Genomic DNA, 13,783 nt, shown 5'->3' on the forward strand with positions numbered 1-13,783 from the left:
CTCACATTGTCCCATCTTACCCTTCCCCCTCCCCGTACCCTCAAGTCCATTCTCTAGTAGGTCTGTGTCTTTATTCCCATCTTGCCCCTAGATTTTTCATGACCTTTTTGTTTTTGTTTTTTTTTAGATTCCATATATATGTGTTAGCATACGGTATTAGGTTTTCTCTTTCTGACTTACTTCATTCTGTATGACAGACTCTAGGTCCATCCACCTCACTACAAATAACTCAGTTTCGTTCCTTTTTATAGCTGAGTAATATTCCATTGTATATATGTGCCACATCTTCTTTATCCATTCATCTGTTGATGGACACTTAGCTTGCTTCCATGTCCTGGCTATGGTAAATAGAGCAGCAATGAATATTTTGGTACATGACTCTTTTTGAATTGTGGTTTTCTCAGGGTATATGCCCAGTAGTGGGATTGCTGGGTCGTATGGTAGTTCTATTGGTAGTCTTTTAAGGAACCTCCATACTGTTCTCCATAGTGGCTGAATCAATTTACATTCCCACCAACAGTGCAAGAGGGTTCCCTTTTCTCCACACCCTCTCCAGCATTTATTGTTTGTAGATTTTTTGATGATGGCCATTCTGAATGGTGTGAGATGATTTCTCAGTGTAGTTTTGATTTGCATTTCTCTAATGATTCATGATGTTGAGAATTCTTTCATGTGTCTGTTAGCAATCTGTATATCTTATGAGAAATGTCTATTTAGGTCTTCTGCCCATTTTTGGATTCGGTTGTTTGCTTTTTCAATGTTGAGCTGCATGAGCTGCTTGTAAATTTTGGCGGTTAATCCTTTGTCAGTTGCTTCATTGCAAATATTTTCTCACATTCTGTGGGCTGTCTTTTCATCTTATTTATGGTTTCCTTTGCTGTGCAAAAGCTTTTCAGTTTCATTAGGTCCCATTTGTTTATTTTTGTTTTTATTTCCATTTCTCTAGGAGGTGGGTCAAAGAGGATCTTGCTGTGATTTATGTCATAGAGTGTTCTGCCTATGTTTTCCTCTAACAGTTTGATAGTTTCTGGCCTTACATTTAGGTCTTTAATCCATTTTGAGCTTATTTTTGTGTATGGTGTTAGGGAGTGATCTAATCTCATACTTTTACATGTACCTCTCCAGTTTTCCCAGCACCACTTATTGAAGAGGCTGTCCTTTCTCCAGTGTACATTCCTGCCTCCTTTATCAAAGATAAGGTGACCATATATGTGTGGGTTTATCTCTGGACTTTCTATGCTGTTCCATTGATCTATCTTTCTGTTTTTGTGCCAGTACCATACTGTCTTGATTACTGTAGTTTTGTAGTATAGTCTGAAGTCAGGGAGCCTGATTCCTCTAGCTCCGTTTTTCATTCTCAAGATTGCTTTGGCTATTCGGGGTCTTTTGTGTTTCCATACAAATTGTGAAATTTTTTGTTCTAGTTCTGTGAAAAACGCCAGTGGTAGTTTGATATGGATTGCACTGAATCTGTAGATTGCTTTGGGTAGTAGAGTCATTTTCACAATGTTGATTCTTCCAATCCAAGAACATGGTATATCTCTCCATCTATTTGTATCATCTTTAATTTCTTTCATCAGTGTCTTATAATTTTCTGCATACAGGTCTTTTGTCTCCTTAGGTAGGTTTATTCCTAGATATTTTATTCTTTTTGTTGCATTGGTAAATGGGAGTGTTTTCTTGATTTCACTTTCAGATTTTTCATCATTAGTGTATAGGAATGCCAGAGATTTCTGTGCATTAATTTTGTATCCTGCTACTTTACCAAATTCATTGATTAGCTCTAGTAGTTTTCTGGTAGCATCTTTAGGATTCTCTATGTATAGTATCATGTCATCTGCAAACAGTGACAGCTTTACTTCTTCTTTTCCAATTTGGATTCCTTTTATTTCCTTTTCTTCTCCGATTGCTGTGGCTAAAACTTCCAAAACTATGTTGAATAAGAGTGGTGAGAGTGGGCAACCTTGTATTGTTCCTGATCTTAGTGGAAATGCTTTCAGTTTTTCACCATTGAGGATGATGTTGGCTGTGGGCTTGTCATATATGGCCTTTATTATGTTGAGGAAAGTTCCCTCTATGCCTACTTTCTGCAGGGTTTTTATCATAAATGGGTGTTGAATTTTGTCAAAAGCTTTCTCTGCATCTATTGAGATGATCATATGGTTTTTCTCCTTCAGTTTGTTAATATGGTTTATCACATTGAGAGATTTGCATATATTGAAGAATCGTTGCATTCCTGGAATAAACCCCGCTTGATCATGGTGTATGATCCTTTTAATGTGCTGTTGGATTCTGTTTGCTAGTATTTTGTTGAGGATTTTTGCATCTATGTTCATCAGTGATATTGGCCTGTAGTTTTCTTTCTTTGTGACATCCTTGTCTGGTTTTGGTATCAAGGTGATGGTGGCCTCGTAGAAGGAATTTGGGAGTGTTCCTCCCTCTGCTATATTTTGGAAGAGTTTGAGAAGGATAGGTGTTAGCTCTTCTCTAAATGTTTGATAGAATTCGCCTGTGAAGCCCTCTGGTCCTGGGCTTTTGTTTGTTGGAAGATTTTTAATCACAGTTTCACTTTCAGTGCTTGTGTTTGGTCTGTTCATATTTTCTATTTCTTCTTGGTTCAGTCTTGGAACATTGTGCATTTCTAAAAATGTGTCCATTTCTTTCAGGTTGTCCATTTTATTGGCACACAGTTGCTTGTAGTGATCTCTGATGATCCTTTGTATTTCTGCAGTGTCAGTTGTTACTTCTCCTTTTTCATTTCTAATTCTATTGATTTGAGTCTTCTCCCTTTTTTTCTTGATGAGTCTGGCTAATGGTTTAACAATTTTGTTTATCCTCTCAAAGAACCAGCTTTTAGTTTTATTGATCTTTGCTATCGTTTCCTTCATTTCTTTTTCATTTATTTCTGATCTGATCTTTATGATTTCTTTCCTTCCGCTAACTTTGGGGCTTTTTTGTTCTTCTTTCTCTAATTGCTTTAGGTGTAAGGTTAGGTTGTTTATTTGTGATGTTTCTTGTTTCTTAAGGTGGGATTGTGTCGCTATAAGTTTCCCTCTTAAAACTCCTTTTGCTGCACCCCATAGGTTTTGGGTCGTCGTGTTTTCATTGTCATATGTTTCTAGGTATTTTTTGATTTCCTCTTTGATTTCTTCAGTGAACTCTTGGTTATTAAGTAGTGTGTTGTTTGGCCTCCATGTGTTTTTGTTTTTAACAGACTTTTTTCTGTAATTGATATCTAGTCTCATAGCGTTGTGGTCAGAAAAGATACTTGATATGATTTCAATTTTCTTAAATTTACCAAGGCTTGATTTGTGACCCAAGATATGATCTATCCTGGAGAATGTTCCATGAGCACTTGAGAAGAATGTGTATTCTGTTGTTTTTGATGGAATGTCCTATAAATATCAGTTAAGTCCCTCCTGTTTAATGTATCATTTAAAGCTTGTGTTTCCTCATTATTTTCATCTTGGATGATCTGTCCGTTGGTGAAAGTGGGGTGTTAAAGTCCCCTACTATGATTGTGTTACTGTTGATTTCCCCTTTTATGGCTGTTAGTATTTGCCTTATGTATTGAGGTGCTCCTATGTTGGGTGCCTAAATATTTACAATTGTTATATCTTCTTGTTGGATTGATCCCTTGATCACTATGTAGTGTCCTTCTTTGTCTCTTGTGATAGTCTTTGTTTTAAAGTCTATTTTGTCTGATATGAGAATTGCTACTCCAGCCTTCTTTTCATTTCCATTTGCATGGAATATCTTTTTCCATCCCCTCACTTTAAGTCTATATGTGTCCCTAGGTCTGAAGTGGGTCTCTGGTAGACAGCATATATATGGGTCTTGTTTTTGTATCCATTCAGCCAATCTATGTCTTTTGGTTGGAGCATTTAATCCATTTACATTTAAGGTAATTATTGATAAATATGTTCCTATTCCCATTTTCTTAATTGTTTGGGGTTTGTTATTGTAGGTCTTTTCCTTCTCTTGTGTTTCCTGCCTAGAGAAGTTCCTTTAGCATTTGTTGTAAAGCTGGTTTGATGGTGCTGAATTCTCTTAACTTTTGCTTGTCTGTAAAGGTTTCAATTTCTCCATCAGATATGAATGAGATCCTTGCTGGGTAGAGTAATCTTGGTTGTAGGTTTTTCTCCTTCATCACTTTAAATATGTCCTATGACTCCCTTCTGGCTTGCAGAGTTTCTGCTGAAAGATCAGCTGTTAACTTTATGGGGATTCCCTTATGATTATTTGTTGTTTTTCCCTTGCTGCTTCTTTTTTTTTTTTTTTTTTTTTTGCGGTACGCGGGCCTCTCACTGTTGTGGCCTCTCCCGTTGCAGAGAACAGGCTCCGGACGCGCAGGCTCAGCGGCCATGGCCCACGGGCCCAGCTGCTCCGCGGCCTGCAGGATCTTCCCCGACCGGGGCATGAACCCGTGTCCCCTGCATCGGCAGGCGGACTCTCAACCACTGTGCCACCAGGGAAGCCCTCCCTTGCTGCTTTTAATATTTGTTCTTTGTATTTAATTTTTGATAGTTTGATTAATATGTTTCTTGGCGTGTTTCTCCTTGGATTTATCCTGTATGGGACTCTCTGTTCTTCCTGGACTTGATTAACTATTTCCTTTCCCATATTAGGGAAGTTTTCCACTTTAATCTCCTCAAATATTTTCTCAGTCCCTTTCTTTTTCTCTTCTTCTTCTGGGAACCCTATAATTCGAATGTTCGTGCATTTAATGTTGTCCCAGAGGTCTCTGAGACTGTCCTCAATTCTTTTCATTCTTTTTTCTGCTCTGCAGTAGTTATTTCCACGATTTTATTTTCCAGGTCACTTATCCGTTCTTCTGCCTCAGTTATTCTGCTATTGATCCCTTGTAGAGAATTTTTAATTTCATTTATTGTATTGTTCATCCCTGTTTGTTTGCTCTTTATTCTTCTAGGTCCTTGTTAAACGTTTCTTGTATTTTCTCCATTCTATTTCCAAGATTTTGGATCATCTTTACTATCATTACTCTGAATTCTTTTTCAGGTAGACTGCCTACTTCCTCTTCATTTGTTAGGTCTGGTGGGTTTTTATCTTGCTCCTTCATCTGCTCTGTGTTTCTCTGTCTTCTCATTTTGCTTAACTTGCTGTGTTAGGCGTCTCCTTTTCGCAGGCTGCAGGTTTGTAGTCCCCATTGTTTTTGGTGTCTGTCCCCAGTGGCTAAGGTTGGTTCAGTGGGTTGTGTAGGCTTCCTGGTGGAGGGGACTGGTGCCTGTGTTCTGGTGGATGAGGCTGGATCTTATCTTTCTGTTGGGCAGGTCCACGTCTGGTGGTGTGTTTTGGGGTGTCTGTGGCCTTATTATGATTTTAGGCAGCCTCTCTGCTAATGGGTGGGGCTGTGTTCCTGTCTCGCTAGTTGTTTGGCATAGGGTGTCCAGCACTGTAACTTGCTGATCGTTGAGTGGAGCTGGGTCTTGGCGTTGAGATGGAGATCTCTGGGAGATTTTTGCCATTTGATATTACGTGGAGCTGGGAGGTCTCTTGTGGACCAGTGTCCTGAACTTGGCTCTCCCACCTCAGTGGCACAGCCTTGATGCCTGGCTGGAGCACCAAGAGCCTGTCCTCCGCATGGCTCAGAATAAAAGGGAGGAAAAAAAGAAAGAAAGAAAGAAGATAAAATAAAATAAAGTAATTAAAATAAAATATAAAAAATAATTATTAAGAAAAAAAATTTTAAGTAATAAAAGAAAGAAAAAAAACAAACGGACAGTCAGAACCCTAGGACAAGTGGTAAAACTAAAGCTATACAGACAAAATCACACACAGAAGCATACACATACACACTCACAAAAAGAGAAAATGGGAAATATATATATATACATATATACATATATACATATATACATATATATATATATACATATATATATATATATATATGTATATATATATATCATTGCCCCCAAAGTCCACCTCCTCAGTTTGGGATGATTCGTTGTCTATTCAGGTATTCCACAGATGCAGGGTACACCAAGTTGATTGTGGAGATTTAATCCGCTGCTCCTGAGGCTGCTGGGAGAGATTTCCGTTTCTCTTCTATGTTTGCACAGCTCCAGGGGTTCAGCTTTGGATTTGACCCCGCCTCTGCATGTAGTTCACCTGAGGGCGTCTGTTCTTCGCTCAGACAGGACAGGGTTAAAGGAGCAGCTGATTCGGGAAAGCCTGCAACTAGAGAAAGCCTGCATGCATCAACGAAGACCCAACGCAGCCAAAAAAAAAAAAAAAAAGTTAATTGCTTAGACCCAGTAATAGGAAAAAAACATTATGCTAAGAAACGTGCATTGCATTGTTCTTTATAATAGCAAACATGATTGGCATGTCCAGTGAAAGGGAAATAGTTAAATTTGACATTTCCAAGGAGTGGTTCCATTATCTAACAAATGCTAAGTATGCATAACATAAGACTATGTTAAATAGAAAAGAAAGACGAATCTGGATCCAGAATTGTTAGATGATATGACCACAAATATAAAAAGTGCAAAGGAAAAAAACTGAGGGAAGTGTCAAGAGATGATCTTTGTGAGTGTGGAGGAAAGTTTTGAGTAACGCTTTCCTACGTGTGGTATTCCAGATTCCCTAAAGTGAATGTTAATAACAATGGCAGCAACAACTTCAACAAAACCAGCTAACTAGATACTTCTCTGCTTCTTTGGCTAATATGTCTCAAAAGCTACTTTTGGTCTCCCCCGCAGTTTGAAAATCTGAACACAGTTGCTGAGTGTTTGTTTTCTCTGGTCAACGGTGATGACATGTATGCGACCTTTGCTCACATCCAGCAGAAGAGCCTCTTGGTGTGGCTGTTCAGTCGCCTGTATTTATATTCCTTCATCAGTCTTTTCATATATATGATTCTCAGCCTTTTCATTGCAATTATTACAGATTCTTATGACACCATTAAGGTAAGCAGTTATTATTTCCTGCCAAAAAACGATTGCAAATTCTGTATAGATCAGAACATGGGAAAATACTATAATATTTTACTTACTTAAAATACTGTAGTTTTACTTAGATTTTGAGGTTTTGTAAAAAAGAAACTTTTTAGATGCTGGAGGTTAATTTAAATATGCATTTAGGACATTGTCCCTGGTGCCCAGTGGATTGGTTTGGAGGTGTGGTGGGAAAGAGAAAGGAAATGGGTAAAGATGGGCTGAGTTTGGTAAATCAAGTAGCTGGGCTGTCGGTCTTGGCACTGACAGGTGTACCTGCCTGTCCCGGAACTTAGACTTTGAGTAGTAAGTTTCAGTGATAAGGGGTGACCGTCATCCTGACAAGTGTCCGGATATTGGCACACCTCATACACTGGATGCCGCTTGTGTGGTGCAGGTTTCCTTTACATTTTAAAAGTTAAGGCTTTTGTGGCTGTTTAGCCTCCTGCCTTCCTAAGCCACCTGGTGGGTTGTGTGTCCTTTCAGACTAGGTCCGTTTAACTTATGTGTAGCATGAAGGAAGCTCTGCTGCCTCGGGGGCAGTGGTGTCTCCGCAGCAGATGGTCATGCTCAGAAAATCCTGTTTCGGGGCCAGCATCTGAGCAACCAGGGGTGCCATGTCCGTGTCTTGGGGTGTTGTCCTCTTCTTGAACCCTTCTCAGACTATCTCAGAAGAAGCCAGTCCATTGGAAGTACTTCTGAGCACTTTGTGCGCAAGGAGATGCGTGTTCCTGTGGGAATTGGTGGTTGGCTCCACAGCGGGGCTGGCCGTGGGGGGATGAGCAGTGCCCTGCTCACCGTGGGAGGCTGTCCTTGACGCGGCCGTGTCCCCGTGAGTGCGCCAAGCCTCGGTGACCTGGTGGATGACCTCACTAAGTGTGAGGGGAGGGGTCTCTCAGGGTCTTTATGTCTGCTTGGAGGGACCTACTGCCTTCTACCTCACTAAGTGACCAACTTCTACAGAAGTAGAGGAAATAGGGATTACTTCCCAGCCAGACTCTATGGGCAGTGTGGGGAAGAGGAGGTCTTACCTGGTCTTGCAATTAACGTGAAAGCTTTAGACTTCTATTTCCTTCACTCCTTTAATTAACACACCTCTCCACTGCCCCACCACGGCTTGATTTCTGGAGTTTTCCTCTGGATGGCTCTCTGTTCCCATGGCTCTCTGTTCAAGCCATGGTGACCCTGGCTTGGCTTTCAAGGGACTGATTGATTGATGATTGATCATTGTTAATGTCAGTTCTTGGATCTGTGCTAGCAACGTGGGAGAGTTTTATTTTAGCAGAGATGGATTTGGTTTGTTGACAAGAAGCAATTTCTCTCATTATAACTGAGGTAACAACACTGTGTACTTTTTAAAGAAATACCAACAGAATGGGTTTCCTGCTACGGATCTTCAGGAATTCCTGAAGGAGTGTGGTAGCAAAGAGAAGTGTCAGAAAGAGTCATCAGCCTTCCTGTCCTGCATCTGCTGTCTGAGGAGGTCAGTACTGTGTTCAGTCGGGTCTCTGTGCTCCCGGGATGAGACGCCCTGCTGCCTTAACAAAGGGTCCTCCCAGGTCAAATGCTACACTCAGGAATCAGCTGACTGGGGGAAATAATGCATCCCTCCTTGCTTTCCTCCCACTGTAATTGACTTTAGAAATGAATTGTTTCTTATAGAACAAGGTAGAAAGGTACATGACATGGTTGAAATCTCTTGGGAATATTATGAGACTGTTTTGAGAAGGCATGAGCTATGCCCCTGAAGTCGAGAGGGTGAGCTGGCCAAAGGAAGAGGTCAAAGCCTTTCTTTTTAGAGATGGAGTTGTGGGAACGTCAAAGGTGTTTTCCCCTTTTCGCAATCTGTAGTACAAATAACCTTCCTTGAGCAGAGCAGGAAACCTGCTTGAGAGGAAGCCATACGTGTCCTTGGCTGCAAACAGAAATCAGCTGATCACCTGCTGTTTGCTCGCCATTCATCAGTGCACGTGCAAAAATAGTCTGGACCTCAGTGGCAAAGCCTCCACATAGTGGCTTGGGGACTAGAAAGGGGGTCAGATGAGGATAATTTTCTTAATTATGCCCATGTTTGTTTTCGTCTGAAGTCAGGAGTAGGGGTTGTTAACTGCAAGTACCCCCTACTCATGTGTTTCCAGAAGGATTCTCTAAACCAGATTCCTGAAGGAAGATGGGAGAACATAATTGCTACTTAAAATTGCAGGATGTATTTTCCGTTAATCAATTCATACTGCATCTTGGGATTTGAAATGGTATGTTGGAGCATTTCCAAAGAATGTCTGGTAAATATGAAATGAGGTCTTCTGAGAAGAGTTAAGTTTTTACAAGCACAGTTTATCCTCTCAGAGCATTGAAGTGTTGCCATGGAAGCAAGGATAAAGGGAAATTACTTTTCTTTATAGGCAGCTGCCTCCTAGGAGGCACCTTGTATTATAAGGAAAGTCTCTCAAAGTTGCTTTTCTAATATGTAGTTAACTGTAAAGAAAAAAATAAAAGCACTTGAGAATGTGGTTGTGAATTCTAGAAAGTAATGGATAGGTTTTGGTGTTTGATTTTTGGGCCTCAGTTTATACCACAAAAAGCCCTGGGAGGTTGTTAAATGGTTTCTTTGCAGCCATATGGAATGAGTGAAAGATTTAAGGAGTGAACTTGGAAGACTGAGTGATAAGATCGGACCTGAGTGGTGAGAAGAACAGAGCAACGTCAGCAGACAGTCTTCCCTAAGACATGCTAAGGGTTGTAGAGAGGGTGCCTGGTGCGGAGGCAGGTCTGCCCATCGTGAGGAATGAAAGGATTAAATGGAACAGAAGAGTCCACCAAAGGAAATCAGCTGAAGAACTAAGATGCTGAAAGTTTTGAAAAAAGAGGATATCAAAAATAAAAACAGAAGTGGCTGAAGGTGGTCATGGGTGAAGTCAGCTAGATCAGTTTTAGCTGAATAATCAGATGAAAGCCTGGAACCTAGGGCGGTCTGGATGGACCCTGCAGAGAGTCAATGAGGGTCATAGGGCCTGATGAAGGAAATGGGTTGTACTGGGGCCTTGGAACAAGTGATGGCTTTGAAATCACCAAAAATTAAATACATCTGGATGTGTTTAACAGCCAGAAACTAAGAATGGAATAAAATTGAGGAAGGCTATGAATGGAGAGTACGTATTGGAGACAGACCTCACTGAGGGAACCTGGGGAATAAGGGCATCATAAGACTTGGTGTCTGGGCCCCTCTCCAGTGCCCATGACATGCAACCCAGCTATCACAGCTCCACCTACTCTGGAGCATGGCCAGGTTGCTCTTTTTCAACCAGGCAGTCCAGCAACCACCACAGATTCCATCTCCCACAGACTGATTCTCCCTTGAATAGTTGACTGAGCCCCTAGCCTGATGGTCAGAACACCTGGGTTTTCATTTTGGACCCTGCCAATTACTGAATGTGTCCCCTGACCTTTCCTAAACCTCTTGGTTCCTCCAGTGTCATCAGAGTGGAACAGGTAGCCTCTGCAACCTCTTCTAGTTCTAATGTGATCTGGTTCTTGGAGAGATGTGCTTGGTTGAGCAGATACAGAGTTGACCTTTCTTCTCTACCACAAGGAGGAAAATCTGCGGTTCTAGCCATTGAGAAGCTTTGTCAAAGGGAGATGGAGGGTAGGCAGCTCCTCAAAATTACCAAAAGCATCTAGTCAAACCCCCAATAATGTAAATTGTCCTTCTTAAGTTTTCTTCCTCTTAAATGTCACACTCAGCATGCCAATAACCTATGTATGCCTACATGATAGAGTATGTATTCCTGTTCCATCTCAAAGATTTTTAAGCCATTGTTCTCTTTTCTCTTTCCTTGTCTTCCTTTCTATTACAGGAATGGAAGCGATGACCACTTGATGCTTATTAACTAAAATCCTCCTGCTGAAGATAATCGGGTTTCAGGTCTCCGTATCAAGTGACAATGAAGAGGGCCCCCAAATGGCTTGGACCAGCACTTCCAAAAATACTGATTGTGGTGTGGGGAAGAGGACTGGCTCTGAGCTGTCTGAACAGAACTGAAGTTTCAAAATTCCTTTTTATAAACTTGGATGATGAATAGACCACAGTCAACTACTGGGCATTGGTGTAATAGAGCAGTGCTGGTGAAATTCTGTATTAGTCTTTTAATTTATGACATCACAATGTTGGGATGGAAAAAAATCACATTTCAGAGTATGCAAAACAATGGTGTTTAAAGCCATGCATTTGAAGATATGAGTTTATCATCAAATACGGGTTTGTCTTAAAAGTGATTCTTGGGTTAGAAGACATTTGTTAATTCATGGTCTGCACAAAACTGAAATTGGTTGCAATAACAATTTAGGCACTCACAGCTGGAGAACTGTTACGCCTTGTGAAGATTACACTTAAATCAACAAAAAGACCTCTTGCAGTGGACATTTCTTGGCTTATTTTCCTGTGGTCCTCTTCTCAGCATGATATGAAACTGTTGGCAAAGTCAGTGGGATAAACTGGAAACAGTCATTTGGACACCTTGTTACTACTTGTGCTAATTGTTGATTGTACACACATGACGTGTGGACATTATACTACAGCAGTGGTCACTCATTTTAACAACCAAACTCCACCGTGGTGGGGATTTACCCTTGTCAAGCAAGGAAGATGGTATTTTTTCCCAAATAAATTAAATTAACTTTTATCATAACATATGGAACTCCTACTACTTCTTAAAAATGTATTGTCTCTTAACATCTGCTTAGTGAAAAATTCGGATCACATCTCTATCAGCTATCTGGTCTCCAAAAGGGATTTCCCACTTTCTTAAAAGCAGTGAAGGAGATATAGGGGCTAGTTATTCAAGAAATATTTATGAGAATGACTTCAGATTAAGATCACTTCATGCATAGATTTAGTTCATACCTGAGCTATTTTAGGGGTCAACTATTTTAAATTTACTGGTGAAGAGTAGGGTTTGAATTAAGTAGGACTCTCATCCCAGGGCTCTCCCTCTTTTTATCCTCCTCCCCACCAAGCCCCTGCCAGAGTCCCTCTGGTGCCCCACTCCTCTCTCCATGCCCCCATACTTTCTTCATGTGCCCACACCAAATCTAGGCCAGGAAAGTCTTCCAGTTAAGGCCATTAAAGTCTGTAGGTGGGTGACTCAGGTCTATACACAAAACACTTTGCTAAAATTATCATTTTAGTTATAAACTACTTACCAAAAATGTCAAGAATTATATTCAATTTTTTTTTTTTTTTTTTTTTTTGCGGTACGCGGGCCTCTCACTGTTGTGGCCTCTTCCGTTGCAGAGCACAGGCTCCGGACGCGCAGGCTCAGCGGCCATGGGTCACGGGCCCAGCCCCTCCGCGGCATGTGGGATCTTCCCAGACTGGGGCACGAACCTGCGTCCCCTGCATCGGCAGGGGGGCTCTCAACCACTGCGCCACCAGGGAAGCCCTCAATTTTTAAATTAAGAACCATTTATCCCGTGGTTCTAGGGTCATTCCCATGACTCCAAAATCAGTGTGCAGTCAGATCACTTATTCACCTCTGAGTATACCCCCAGTACATCGTTTATCTCTGAATAGAATTGCTATTAATGCCTTTTATGTAATCTGCCGCTGTGACTACCATTTGAAGTGAAGATTAATGACGGTCTTCTATGCTTATATTTTTCTTTTATTGGCTTTCATGTTTCCTTTTATTTCTTTTCCCTTCAGCTGGACAAAACCCTTTCAGGAAGAAAAATCTTTTTTCAAGTTTACCCTGTATCTGTGGAAACATTGTTTTCTCTCTTTTTAATAATTTTAAACAATTGTCACCTTGCCAACTGTATTATCTATTTGGATTTTATTGAACAATGTTTTCTCATAGCTCCTCTAATAGACACATCTGGGACAATCCACTTTCTCTCCTTCCCTAGGCCTCCACTTGGAGAGTTCACTGTGAAAGTTAGGAGACACATTCTTTCTGCCTATTGGTTTCATTATGGGATCTCCTGTTCTTTTCGAACGTACCTCCTTGGCTTGCAGTGACTTGCTGAAAGCCAGATGCAGCATCCTTAAGCCTGTTGACTTGGGATGGTAGAAAAGATCATGGGCGTGGAGGACATCTAGACAGACTTGAGTCAAAATCCCAGTTTATCCTGTAGCTTTGGGGCCCTGGGCAAATTACTTTCTGCTCCTAAGTGATGATGACAAACCTTAAACTGTGGGATTGGCATTTAAGTCAGGTAACTCATGCAAAGCCTGGCACTGAATTGAAACTTGAGCCATTCTTTTGATTTTCTGCCATGTTTGTAAGTAGGTTCCATGGGATTGTGGAGGAGTGAAGATGTTAAGACATTTAGTCTGCCTGGGTACCTGTCCTCCTACTATTCAAGTCTCCTTGGACAGGTCATACCAGCCTCAGTTTCCTCATCTGTAAAGTGGGGCTTGCAAGGATTAAATGAGTCAAATTTAAAGTGAGTAGAGCAGGGCATGACTTATAAGTGCTCAGTGAATGTTAGATCTTCAAAAAGCTTTTCTTTCACGGTCTACAAATGTACAAATCTATCACCTGGGCCAGCCAGGAAGATCTTTGCTTTGAAGTGAGCTCATCACACACTTTTGGTGGACTTTGTTAGGACTCTGAGTGTGTAGACACCCATATCCAGCCCTGTCCTGGAGGCAGTGATCAATTCAGTGTCTAAAGTTCACGCAGTTGTACAGGAGCCTGTGGACATGAACAGCCTAAATGCCCTGCCTTCAGGGGCAAAGCTGTCAGTCCTGATGAGAGGTGTACAAGTGTCACGAATCCCCAGTCCTTCACCTTGGGTGAGACCCTCTGTCCTCAGCTAGGAGC

At 41.1% G+C, this 13,783-nt stretch overlaps 1 protein-coding gene across 5 annotated transcripts in view; it reads left to right on the forward strand.

Moving 5' to 3' along the window:
* Window positions 1–11,620, forward strand: part of MCOLN2 (mucolipin TRP cation channel 2) — a gene marked incomplete at its 5' end in the record, with an annotated part of 60,818 nt that extends 49,198 nt beyond the window's left edge. For all 5 annotated transcript variants that reach the window (XM_082860507.1, XM_082860509.1, XM_082860511.1 and 2 more), the window contains 3 exons: window positions 6,726–6,932; window positions 8,321–8,442; window positions 10,814–11,620. In XM_082860507.1, the coding sequence (XP_082716633.1) occupies window positions 6,726–6,932; window positions 8,321–8,442; window positions 10,814–10,850 (366 nt within the window). In that variant the 3' untranslated portion in view covers window positions 10,851–11,620. The remainder of the gene's footprint in view (window positions 1–6,725; window positions 6,933–8,320; window positions 8,443–10,813) is intronic.
* Window positions 11,621–13,783: the final 2,163 nt, after the last annotated feature.

Source organism: Leucopleurus acutus, assembly GCF_964270905.1.
Source record: "Leucopleurus acutus genome assembly, chromosome: 2".
NCBI lineage: Eukaryota > Metazoa > Chordata > Mammalia > Artiodactyla > Delphinidae > Leucopleurus > Leucopleurus acutus.